The 12,931-nt window shown below is 41.6% G+C and overlaps 1 protein-coding gene across 2 annotated transcripts; it reads left to right on the top strand.

The window, feature by feature from the left end:
- The first annotated feature begins 6,582 nt into the window (after positions 1-6,582).
- Positions 6,583-11,987, top strand: tor1 (torsin family 1). 2 transcript variants are annotated; one of them, XM_036529174.1, is made up of 5 exons: positions 6,583-7,145; positions 8,227-8,492; positions 8,843-9,018; positions 9,710-9,837; positions 10,264-11,987. In XM_036529174.1, the coding sequence occupies exons 1-5, from the start codon at positions 6,950-6,952 to the stop codon at positions 10,506-10,508; spliced, it is 1,011 nt and encodes a 336-aa protein (XP_036385067.1). In that variant the 5' UTR covers positions 6,583-6,949; the 3' UTR covers positions 10,509-11,987. The 2 variants fall into 2 exon arrangements, with proteins under 2 accessions (XP_036385067.1, XP_036385068.1); XM_036529175.1 differs by lacking the exon at positions 6,583-7,145 and adding an exon at positions 7,498-7,844.
- Positions 11,988-12,931: the final 944 nt, after the last annotated feature.

The raw sequence follows: 12,931 nt of genomic DNA, 5'->3' as shown, positions 1-12,931 counted from the left end.
ATGTGCCGTCTCAGCTTTCTGTGCCCAGGCAGCTTTGCTCTGTCAAAGGAAACCAAATCCCTTATTCTTCTGTTATCTCTGCCTGCAAGAAGTTCTGCTCTTTGTCAGTGGATGCTGCTCTCATTACCCTGTGCCCTCTGAGGGGATAGGGGAATGCAGCACAGTTCCTAAACTCTGACCATAATTAATACCACTCGCCCTGTGTATCACAAAAGCAGCCTTACAGTTGGTTGTCAGGCAGTGAAGAAAAAAAAGAGGCTTTTTTGTTATCCCACCCGCAGGCAGGCTCCTGATAACAGATTTACCCGTTTCTATAGTGCAATTCTGTGCTATGGACCAAATCCAGAGTCCTGTTACCTTGAAGATTTTGATTTATTCCCTCTTCTTGTTCACCTGCCTTTCGGGATTGATTGAAAGCCACTGTTCCCCCTTGCACAAGCAGATTGTGTAACGAACAGGTCTAGTTACATGTCAACATTAGTCAGGGCCAGGTGAAGACAGAGCAAAATCAACAAAATACAAATGCTTCAGGGTCCTTGTTTTGCTACAGCACACAGAAGCAAGACTGAAGGAGCAGCCTGCTCATCTTTGGCATGAAAAACAGACCGTATGGCTGTTTTAGTGTGGCTAGTGTGGTTAGTGATGTTTTTTTGGACATTTTCTGTACAGTTATTTCCCCCCAGAAGATCTGTAAACGTGTCAAAGGTTTTCCGTCGGAAACAAGACGAAGTCTCACTGGAGATACCAGGCAGCAAGCAGTAGGCCATTCCTCAAACTTTCCCCGTTCTTTGTTTGCTGATGAACCCAGGAAAAGGTGCAATCATTTCCTTGACAACAAATTCATGAATACCACTGGGTAGCAGCTTGTTCCGGTCTGGCTCACATCTGCTTCTTCTTATTATTTTTCTTGAGACACAGACCACTGTGTCTTACCTTATCTTGTGGATTTGAGGGTGCAGAGAGGTAGCTGGCAATGACTATTCACAGTATATACATTTGGTAAAGACCATCTACAGTAATGTTCTGTCTACAGTAATGTACTACTTTTGCTCAACTTGTATATGCCATCAATTCAAACAGTATGCTCTAACTCCAACTTTCTTTTAAACCTGTATACACACTGTCTCCTCCTCTTGCCTCTCTCTAATAGTCAGGTGGACTGTATAGCCCATCTCTCTGGTTGTCAGGTGGACTGTATACCCCATCTCTCTGTCAGTAACACTATATACTCCATCTCTCTTTTACTTACACTGTATACTCCATCTCTCTGTCAGTCCCACTATGTACCCCACTTCTCTGTTAGTGGCACTGCATACCCCAGGGAAGGAAAGAGAATCACACATCACAGGCTGGGGTGGAGTTTTCCACCTGAGCAGTCTAACCAGGCATGACAATGGGCCCAGCACTGGGATCGGCGGCAAGAAGTGTCTCGGGCTCAGCTTCTGACCTACATTAAAACCCCTCACAGCCAGGGGGAGGTTTGGCAGCAAAACATTTGGTTTCTATAAACCAGACCCCTTTACCCCCTTAAAATAGAAATACTTCATAGGATGGCCCAGGGGGAAATGAAACCAAAGATGTCCCGGGTCATGGGTAGTACACCTTTACTGGCATAAAAAACAGCAGCTACATGATTTTTTTGAAGCATGGGGTTCAAGATTTAGGTTAAACAACAGCTGAGCGATGGCTGCCTGTCTACTCCAATCCCAGGCAATGCATCCCCGTGAAATGACTTGCATTAATAACTTGCATGTGCATTAATAAACTTGGGTGTCTGAGCCATGTGGTTCCTGGGTTTTGGCAGTTTTTTTTTCAAACTATGGGAGGAAAACATAAACCGCGCCTGAAAAACAGACTTGGGTTTGGTTCATACAGAGAAAGCCCCATAAATCACAGGCCGTTTAGCTCTCGTCGTTCTCCTGGAATCAGTGGAGCACGGGCTATGGGGCTCCCCCTCTCTGTGGCTGGGTGCCTTATTTGTCCTCAGACACAGGCGTATGGGAGACCACCCCAGGTGCTGCTGGCACCATGTCACGTAGACAGCCACTGTTGTGGTTAGAGTGGCCAGGACAGGCAGTCGATGTTGGTGGCAGAGCTCCAATTAGACAGAGCCACCCACAGGAAGCTTTGGGAACAGATTCCAGCTTCACTTCGGCATCTGTTATTGTTTTCTGCCATTAAGTGCAACTCTTGTTGATTGATCACATCCCCGCCTTTCATCAGTAATAATGCAGATTCTTCACTCTCAACATCTCAACAAAAACATAATCCTTGGTAATTATTCGCGCATTGATCAATGTGCAGCAGTCATCTCTGAGTCTTTCTTTAACTTTGCTTGACCTTACTGTATGGCACTCTTAGGCTACATGCAGCACAGTCATGGACCGCCAATATTTCTGGTCTGCAGTGCAAAAGTACCAGACCTGAACTGAACTAAACCAAAAGTCTAAATCTGTACTGCTCACTGAATAAAGCTGACCCCCTTTCCATTGAATCAAAGTGAAACATCACTAGTACTGTATGTATACTTTGAATGAGCATTATTTTTAGGTACCTGCATTGCATATTTGTTTATTATTTCTGCATTTTGTAATATATAAAACGGCCTGGATAGATTTAATACAATCTAAATGCTAAATACAAAACATGTTGAGTTATATAATGTTGCCAATCTTTGACTGCACATGGACTAATGCTGATGGTGGTGTTTGCATGCTGTTGTCTCATATTTGTGTCAGACATCAGGAACATGTTGTATGTCCATCCTGACTTTTGCTATACCCTCATGAAAAAGTTATGCTTGTCAAAAAATCAAAGCCAAAACATGGGGAATATATTTTTCAATAAATGTCAAGCAGTACTGTGTTACCTTCGCATGGGGAGCCAAAAATTAGTGCATTAGTACTCTGGAGAGCCTCTATCTCACACTCCAAAGCATGTAGTTTTTACACTGAAGAATAACAGTGAAAAAGGGGCTCTTATGAGAAGGGGCGGTCAAGAGAGAGCATAGAGAGTTACAGCTCCACAGCTATGTTGACATCGGTTCATTCTGTGGACACCAGAATATTTACTATATTTACAAGAGTTTATGGAGCAGAAACGTCAACTCGATGGCCACCTAAATTAGTTCTGCAGATTATTGTGACTACAAGCTTAATAAAAGCAAGAGAGACACTGCTTTCACCACCAAGAGAAAAATAATGAGAAATCTGTCTTCACTACACGGTTTTAGTATGCTCTCATTTCCCAGAGGTGAGGTAATAATCTAGTGCCATAGTCTTTCTTAGTCCATATCTCATTCCATAGACCGGGCTCTGCATGGGGGAAGAAAGCTCTACCCAGAGTGCATCTGTAGGCTGTGATTTATAATTACCCCTCTGTACAAGAGAGTGGGAACATGACTAATAACCGCTCTAATGTTATACTAGGCTGCCAGTTTTTTTTTCCTCCCTTTTTTTTCTTGCCGGCCCATTTGTTTCGGTGGTACTCTTCTTGAACCTTGGTGTTCTGCTGGAACTGGCAGGCGGCTTCTCTTGATATGGCAGCAATATTGCAGCAGTCATCAGAAACCAGGATGAAAGCTCATGCGCGCACATGAAAATTCCTGGGTTCCAGGAGCCAGGTTTCTTTTCCATCACCGCTCTCTCTGAGTCTGATTTCCAGCATTGCAACACATTCACACTTGAGAAGTGGCCAATGCCATTTACACAGCACCGCAGCTCTGGAAACTATGCGCATTACTACATTGATATCTGCTTAGATCTGAGCTCTTGGCAGCATCCAGTACTGTGCTGCAGGTAATAGGCGACTTTCAAAGAAAAAACATCACATATTTCCTAATAAGCACTCCTAACAAGGCCTGATGTACAAGATGAATGGAAGAAATATGTCTGGAATACATAAACTACACATTCATGATTGAAGTATAATTCAGAGATAATTACCCATCATGTCTTTGAAGGCAAGTTCTTTTCTTGCAATGGCTGAGGTTCCTGTTAAAGGAAAGTTATGGATCAAAGGGATGAATGTTGTCTCTTTGTTATCTCTCTTGCCATTTTGATATTGTTGTTGTTGTTTAATTGGATAATGATAACATGTATTGTTCTTGACTCACTAAGTTTCGAGCAATTCTGAGCTAAACATTCAATCCCATAGTAATGTCCTATGTCCTTTGAGTATATAAAACTGTAAGCAGGTTCCATTGTTCTGATAGACAGATGATATCACACACTTTCTAGTTACTGCTTTTAAAATATTTGTAAGAATACAAAACATGATCAACGAGTTCCTTGCTCAGTGAATCTGGGCACAGGCTCATACCTTGAGAGTGCAGCACAGCACAGTTCACTGACAGCACAGGAGGGAAATATCAGGTAGGAGGAGTTGGACAGGTCTGGGCACTGCATCAAAGACGATTAAAAGGAGAGCTGAAAACTCAGTGAACAGTTACACTGGGCACCTAAGGTGGTGTCATTTCTCTTGATGTTACAATGGTGTCTGGTGTCTTTTTCTCTTCTGTGATATAATACAGACAAATCCTCTAACTGCATTGCATTGTGTGCATTGCAGACTGACCTTAGAGGTCACATCTGAGTATTTAAACTCAATAGGACAGGAGAGCTGGCAGTCACAAGCCTACAACTGGTGGCATATATTTTCAATGAAAACAAATTCTGCACGTAGCAGAATCTCCATGGAGATAAACTTTAAACCATACAGTTGTAAACAGTTGGGTTCTCTAGACTGAAATGTTCTGATTAAATTCACTTTGAGACTCCTCTTCTTATCTTAGTTCCCATTTAAGGCAAATTCAATGACATTTGCTTGCTACAACTTTCTTTTACCAAACATATATTACCACTTTTAATAAATGAGTTTACAAATCAAGAACAAAAGCTGAAGAGCATTAGCACCTGCCAACTATCCTTGCTTTTCAGGACTAACATAACCTGGTATAGTAGGTACTAATAAAGCAGCACTCTCATACCATCTAGTGTCTCTTTTTGGAAATGGTGGTCAAAAGAACAAAATGTAAAGAGGGTGAGCCATCATTGTTGGATCTATATTGTAGGTGTAAACTGAGGTTTCAAGAACTGACAGAAACAACTCCGAGATCCCTTATGTTATCTATGCATGAATAGTCTTCAAATTTAGCTTAATGTTTGATATGTACAACAACAATTCAAAAAGGAATTACAAGTGTCATCAGTTGCTGTTTTGTTTTTGACCAGCCTAAGAATTTTTGATTTTAATGTTTCACTGACAGGTGAAGACCATTGTAAATACTTAAAATATTTGGTTTTGCAATGAATCACAAAATATACACAAAAATCATAAATGCACTTATTTCAATCATGGATATAAATGACAACTGATGCTCACCTCACTTATACCCAATACTCTTAAGTGCTCCATTGGTAGTATCATGAGCAAGTGATGGCTGGAAAGAGCAACTTGCTGAGCCTATATCTGTTTTTTCCTAACAGGGAATCCCACCCTGATCAATAAGAGGGTTTCAGGGTCTGCCTCATCCTATGCAGTGACCATAAACCCAGTAGACACTGGAGGAGGGTCCTGAGTCATGCCAGGAACTGCACTCACTAAGCACTGTGACAGGGAACACTGGAACTCCATGCATGGGCTTTACCACCTTCAGCCTTTTCATGAGGGACTAGACGGTAGCAAGTAAGGCAAATAGGCATGCTGTTCATATTTCTGATATATACAACAAAAAAGTTCTCAGAGTAAAATGGTAAAAGTAAAGGCCCTATTATTCACATGTACAAATCCAAAGTCAGTAAAGTCAATCTGCAAAAACAGGTCTGCCACAGTATTTGTTCCACCCATGCACTACAGCTGAATTTAATTAGCACAACTCTTCAGCCAGGTAGAGGAGCTAATTAGTGATATCACCTTGTTTAGTGAATGGCTAGAACAAATATGTGGTAAGACTTTTACTTTCTGAAGCCGGGGTGTCCACCTCTGCTTCCTAGTAACACGTACATTAATGCACACACAAAAGAGCACTGGCCCATGCAATGATACCTAATGGTTCCTCTACTCTTTCAACTAAATTTGCCTATTGTGTCGCTTATTTGAAATGTCCATTATTTCTGACACTGTTTGTTTGTTTATTTCTGGCACTTTTTTTCCAAGTCTGTGTATTTAATGACGGACACAGAACAAAGACGTTATACATTTTCTGTCTCTGAAAAGAAACCTGCTAGCTGGAGGGCATAAAAACAACATCATTGTAATGGATGTTTACAATGAATTACAGCATTCCTGAGGCGCTGGGTTCAGTGTGATATTGGAGTTCAGACATTCTCTTCGACAAACAAGCAAGGTAACGGTCATGATAACGATTGGATAATTGGGTGATTATCAAGGCAACGCACAGGTCTCTGAATTACAAAAAGGTTTCGCAGTATTTTACACTCCGACGCTGTTGGTGGCAGCAAAGTACCTTCTTGACTCGGAGGCTGCTAGTTCCTTTGAAACTGAAACTGAGAAATTAGATTGTAACAATGTTCTGAACAGCTGGATACCTGGAGTGCAACGGTCGACAGTTTTCATAATTAGTCAGAATAGTATTAAAGATTCAGCTACTTCATATATTGCGTCAGAGTGTTTCCAGATAGTCTATATATAATTTATACAGAGTGTATTCACTGAAACATTGATTTAGCAGTGTGGCTTGTTAGTTATTTGGCGAACCATTTGAAAAGTTAGTTATCTGTAGCTAGCTAGTTAAGTGGTTGGTATGTAAGATTTGGTAGCACAACGCTTATCTAAACAAAGACCAAAGGCACAGATAACGCTAATCAGACGAAGTTTTTTTTAAGTTTCATTCAAAAAACTAACCAACTGATAGACTGTAATTCTTGATATTCAGCCGGCGAGCGGATCTGACACTGTTGCGGTCCTCTCCGGTTCTCAGCTGACCAAGATGCAATTGCAGCCGCTAGCCCCAGTTTTGCTGTTGCTGGGGAACACGGTGCTCACGGCGGCCGGCGAGCCTATTAGCACCAGCATCGCCGTAGGAATGGCAGCCGTTCTCACCGGCCTCCTCGCCAGTTACCAAGGCGTGCTTTATTACTTCCACGAGTGTTGCAGAGAAGAATGGATATCATTTAACAAATCAGGTGGGACCTTTAACTGAGCTAACTGTTGGCGCTTAAATATTTAAATTGTAGCTATACATGTCTGGTTCGATCCGTTTGCATACATTCTGTGGGGTTTCTGAAGAACGAATCAGTGCTACCTATAATTGGAAATAAGCTAGCAGCTACTAACTTTAATCAAATGGCAAGCATCTATTTATTAATTGATTTGGAATACCTTGCTTGCTAGGTAGTCAGTGATCTGTTTGATGCCAAAGTTACGCAAAATCATTATATCCATGCATAACGAACTTCCTGTTTTCGTTACGTAGCCTACACACAGTCTGCCCTCCGTTCCCTCTAGTTCTCCGGGTAGTCTACACACCAATGAAACATATTTAAACCAGTTTAAACCAGCGCCGCTTCCTGTGTCGCACAATAGTGACGCAACCAGGAAGTGGCCAACTGGCTAGCGCCCAGGCTGCCGCTCCGTTTGCACGACGGAGGATGATTTTACTTTACAGTCAAAAGCTGAGTTTTAAAAGACTTTAGCAATGCACATAATGCGAAAATCACTACTTGTTTACCTTTCGATATCGTTTGTTCTTGTCGATGCATTCGAGCCCGTCACAACGACAGTTATAGTCGGAGCAACGGGTTTTCTGTATCCTTTGGGGAAGAAAATATACAATTATTTTCGAGAAACATGTAATGACGATTGGATTGGTTTTAATACAACGGGTGAGTGAATGATATGGCGTCTCTCTATAAGTACAGGTGACGCTAGTTTATTGGTTGCTTTGGCGAAGTTTAGGAAGAAATGGCTACCAGACATGTTTACATTTCTGACGTTCCTGCAGTTATGTTCTGGGGTGAGGGTTGACAAGCTAAATTGTTAGCTAGCTAGTTATTAACACATGGGGTAGCCAGCTAGTTAAAGTTGATATATGTTGTTAATATAAATCGTCGTGGTCGTGTGCTATTATGCTATTATGCGCACCGTTAGCTACCCAGATCGAACTTAACCGTCTTACAAGCATTTCCGTCATTCTGTGATAAATCCAACAGACGTTGGAAACCTCAAAGTGAAATGATATTTTTTTCACGGATGTTTGGCCCTAAGGTTTGGAAAAAGACCTGGAGAGGAAGCTCTTCGGTCAGCACATAGCGTCGCGGGTTGTCCTGAAAGGCGTCACTGGATTCATGAACAACAAATCCCCGAAAAAGCCGCTGGTTCTGTCCCTCCACGGGTCCACAGGGACAGGGAAGAACTTCGTCAGTCAACTGATCGCCGACAACATCTACAAAAAGGGAATGACCAGCAACTACGTCCACCTGTTCACGTCCACCGCTCACTTCCCCCATCCAAGTCAGATTGACACTTACAAAGTACGTGGCTTTGCTAGTAAAGACGTGATACCACTGAGCCATGCTGTCTGAAATCACAGTACAATCCACACAGCACATAGCAGAGTCTAAAACGTGCCATTCTGAATGACCGTTGAGGACCATTTGGTTGGTAACCTAACATCATATTCCTTGCATATGGTAGCTGAACTCCCAAACGTGTCCCGACTGTGTTTGCATACTGAGTGTGCAGAATTAATCAATGGTAGATTATCAGGGAATAAGGCTATAAAGTTGCATGACCATGCCTTCCTTTCTTAGTAATATGAAGGGAAAAACGTATAAGAACTTGTATGGCTTCACTTCCTGTTGTCTTTGTGGTGTGCCTGTAGGTCCAGCTGCAACAATGGATCAAAGGGAATGTGAGCAGTTGCCCTCGGTCCCTGTTCATTTTTGATGAGATGGACAAGATGCCCCTGGGGCTCATCGATAGCATCAAACCCTACCTGGATTACTATGACAACCTGGAAGGAGTGTCCTATCGCCATGCAATTTTCATTTTCCTCAGGTGAGACAGACTAATGTGTTCAGAAAAGTTCAGTGACTGTGATGAAATGCTTGATATAGAAGAATCCTCTCACAGATGAGTAGATGTGAGCATTTTTTGGAAACAAACTTTCAGGAAGCATTTGGAATAGAGTTTGATATAAAGTCACAAATAGGTCTTTGAAACCTGAATGTTCTTAAAAACCGAGACAAGTGTCTTTTCACTGTTTTAGTCAACACTGTTGCATTCAAAAGGCAACCCATAGGAGTGCACAAGAACTGTCACAGGGCACTTTCACTCAAACTGGAATTAATTTGCATATTCATGTGCCCTTCACAAATTGTCGCATCCACAGCCTCATTTGAGTTGTTTTTTCCAGTTAAACCCAAATGCACAAACAGGTGGACTGAAATAACAAGCACATCAAATTCCCTTCCACATGGTCTCAGAACACCCCTTTTTAATGGTCTTGGTTTGATTTCATGTGTGTCCAGGTGCAATTATGTGACTGTCAGACATTTGACATTTAGTTCCAAAAAAACTGAACCGCCCGTCTACTTGAATCCAGCAGTTAAGTGAACAATGTGCGAAAGTTCCCCTAAACTGAGGCCTGTATGCAATCCAATAGTAAAATCCCAAGAGCATCTTTACAGCTACAGTGTCATGTATGCGCTTTCATTTATTTCTTATCCATTCTTGTGGGTCCTCACAGTAACGCAGGTGGGCAGAACATCTCGCAAGTGGCATTGGATTTCTGGTTAAAAGGCAAAGACCGAGAGGAGATACAGCTGAAGGATCTGGAAGCAGCATTGTCTCTGGAGGTCTTCAACAACAAAAACAGTATGTCACCTGTTACCTTGAAAATATGTAGCATGGATTGGAACAAGTGTTTGAGTTTTCACCACTGAATGTTGTCTAACTAATAATGCTTGTAACATCCTCTGTCTGGGGTCAGTTTTATATTTTTAGATTCAGCTTTGACAGGAATAGTAAAAATGTGTCTGGAACCAATGAAACAATAGTTCCAGTAGCTGGCATGCAGCATTCTAAACTCATGATCCTGCTTATCCATTTTTCCTCTGACAGTGGTAATGTGTACATCCCATGTGTTAAATGACCCATGTGTTAAACAGTATTTATGACAAAGCAGACAAAAAGTGTTCACATGACAGATCCCTCTTTCTTCATATGTATGAAATGAAAGAAATGGTTTCCCATGATGCTGTGTTTCCGCCACTCTCACTGGCTGTCTCTCTGCATCTGCAGGTGGCTTCTGGCACACCAGTCTGATTGATAAGAACCTGGTGGACTTCTTCATCCCCTTCCTGCCCCTGGAGCGCAGACACATCCGCGCGTGTGCCCTGGCGGAGATGGCGGCTCAGGGCTTACCCTTGGACGAGGAAATCGCGGGCCGGGTGGCTGACGAAATGATCTACTCCCCAAAGGCAGAGAGGGTCTTTGCATCGAAGGGCTGCAAAACCACCAGGAGCAAGCTGGACTACTACACATAGGGCTGTCGGTGCACAGACAATTTCCTTGCACTTTCCAAAGAACTGTCAGCAGGTTCTGCCCGGGACGAGAAGTCCTGGAATAGCCAAGGGCCAGAAGCTGAGCATGTGGAGGGCCTTGTTCTTTTCCTGTCCCAGAGTGCTCAAAAAGACATCAAATCCTTCCAATAAATTTCTTTGCTGAATGAAAGGAAGGTGTAGGGTGAAGGGAAATGGTCCTGTTTTAACAAATGTTCATTATTCTTAACATGTGTTTTTAATTCAAAATCTCTAAGGTGATTTTTTATGACTGTGAAGAAGAAATAAATTATGGAAGCTTAAATATGACAAAGTGGCTCATGACAAGCAAGGCAGCTTGTCATTGATTCTGAAAATTTTCCCTGCCAGTGATTGTGTACTGGTTATGTCTATGTGGACTTTGGTTGTTTTTATGAAGAAAATATGCCTTATTTTATCCTTGAAAAAAAGTGAGAGGAAAACTTCCCAAGTCTGTTTGTACTGCTGGTTCTGATGTAAAGAATCCTGTCCACATCAAGAAATGGATGCAAAGGCACACCAGTTACTTGTCGTGCAGGATAAAACTGGATTATATCTGGACTAGATCGTATCTGGAATTAGAGACCCTAATTGAAGTAATAGCCTTTGTAAGCCTGCCATGTAAGTAGGTAGCAGCATATCCAGATACTGTTTTCTGTTTGATTCAGCTGTAAGAACAGCACATTGTGTCAGTTCCACAGTGCCTTATATATGTTGCTTTCTGTAACCATTCTTTCATTCATGTGCAGCTGTTACACTACTCTGCAAATTTCCTTCACTACATTTGAAACAAATGGTCTTCATGTTCAGAGGTGAGGTAAATTTCCACTTCTCAGCCCTGGGATGGAATGTTGATTCAGTTGATCTGAATTAGTGAGTGATCAGCATGGCTGGTTATCTCTCCTCTGGGTCTTCCCTTGATTAAAACCAACCTTGTACTAAGACAGTGAGTACTTGTATGTGTTACAATGAAGAATACCTTTACGTGTCTGTGTTACGGCAGTGTTTTGAAGGTTGGTTGAGAGAGCAGAAACCATCTGAGTAGATCTGGCACTGAGTGATTGATTTTTTTCTTGCCAGTTAAATCTGAACCAAGTTGTCCTGAGTGGCAGCTGGGGGGGGGGGCATATTTGTAGCCACTATAGTATTTGAACACATCACTATTTTGGAGGGTATATGGAAAATGCAGTGTTCTTTGCATGGCCCTGGTGGGCCCAATTCACAGATGATTTTGGCTTTTGGCATCTGATTGGTTTGTGAGTAGGAGAAAATGGTGAAATGGCTGTGCACATCCATGACTTTTGTCCCCCTCATCTCTGTTATAGATGTCCTTATTGATTTCCAAAAATCCATTGCTTGCTTGCATGTGGTTTAGATGTCCTGGTAGACTGAATTCCTCTGCCTGCTGTTTATATTTTGCAGAGACTGCCTAAGGCAGTGACAGTGGCAGCCTTTTTTCAGGTTTTTCACCCTGAAATAAAATGCACAAAATGTGTACCTTATTATAACAAAAGCAGTATCCTGAGTTTTTCTGTAAAGTGCCCTTTTACTAAACCTCTCCAACTGATTTTGAAGCACTTCAGTTGGTTGAATGGGTACATTCATTCTCAGTGCTGTCAGACCAGCTGACCATTTTAACAGATGTAAATTGAACTGATATGTAAAACCCAAAATACAATGAAATATTGTCCTATGCAGCTTCTTCAAGAAGCCTTTAAATGATCACATTTTTATGCTGAAACAAGGACCTGATGTGTTGAACTGATTTTGGGAGGGAAACTCAGGAGCTGAGGGGAAGCTTTTGTCAATGTTAAATTATGATTATGTGGAAATATAGTGCAGTCAGGTATTGAACTGTGCAAGGTATGTCTGTCTTAGATAAGTTTTTGTAGAACATATATAATTCTTTATCACTGTAGTGTTACTACATCAGTATTCAAACAGTGAATGTTTCGCCTCACAGCTGCAACTTAACAAACGTAATCTGCTTGTTAATTGTGAAAATGTGTATGTCAGGCCTTGCTAGCCTGATTTCTAAATCAGTGTGACAATCCTTGATGAAGCATTTACACTTAAATACACTTAAGATACACTTCAAATAAATTCAGAACTCTCAATGTTTGCCTTGGAAAAAAGACTCTAAGAAAATAAATATGCCACACAAAATAATGATCACATTTGAGCATATTGTCGTGGGAACTAGAGTGCCCCACAGATGAGGCTTGGGTCCTCTGTGGTATATTATTTACATAAAATACCTTTTATAAGTCTGGACATTAGTAGTAAAATGTTAGATGACTTCTTTGTAGTGAAGAAAACAGTTGATTAGATTCTCACAGCCTTTTCTGGTTCCACATCTTTACTGAGCTTGAATGCATGTGAAGAAAACA

Source organism: Megalops cyprinoides, chromosome 5 (genome assembly GCF_013368585.1).
Source record: "Megalops cyprinoides isolate fMegCyp1 chromosome 5, fMegCyp1.pri, whole genome shotgun sequence".
NCBI classification, from domain to species: domain Eukaryota; kingdom Metazoa; phylum Chordata; class Actinopteri; order Elopiformes; family Megalopidae; genus Megalops; species Megalops cyprinoides.
Note: the sequence above shows the minus strand (reverse complement) of the source record. Positions and strands in the feature narration are given on the sequence as shown.

Coding starts and splice junctions, on each gene's coding strand:
- tor1 (XM_036529174.1), top strand. CDS start 6,950: ATGCAATTGCAGCCGCTAGCCCCAGTTTTGCTGTTGCTGGGGAACACG. Junction 7,146..8,226: donor GATATCATTTAACAAATCAG/GTGGGACCTTTA, acceptor TTTGGCCCTAAG/GTTTGGAAAAAGACCTGGAG. Junction 9,838..10,263: donor GGTCTTCAACAACAAAAACA/GTATGTCACCTG, acceptor CTGCATCTGCAG/GTGGCTTCTGGCACACCAGT.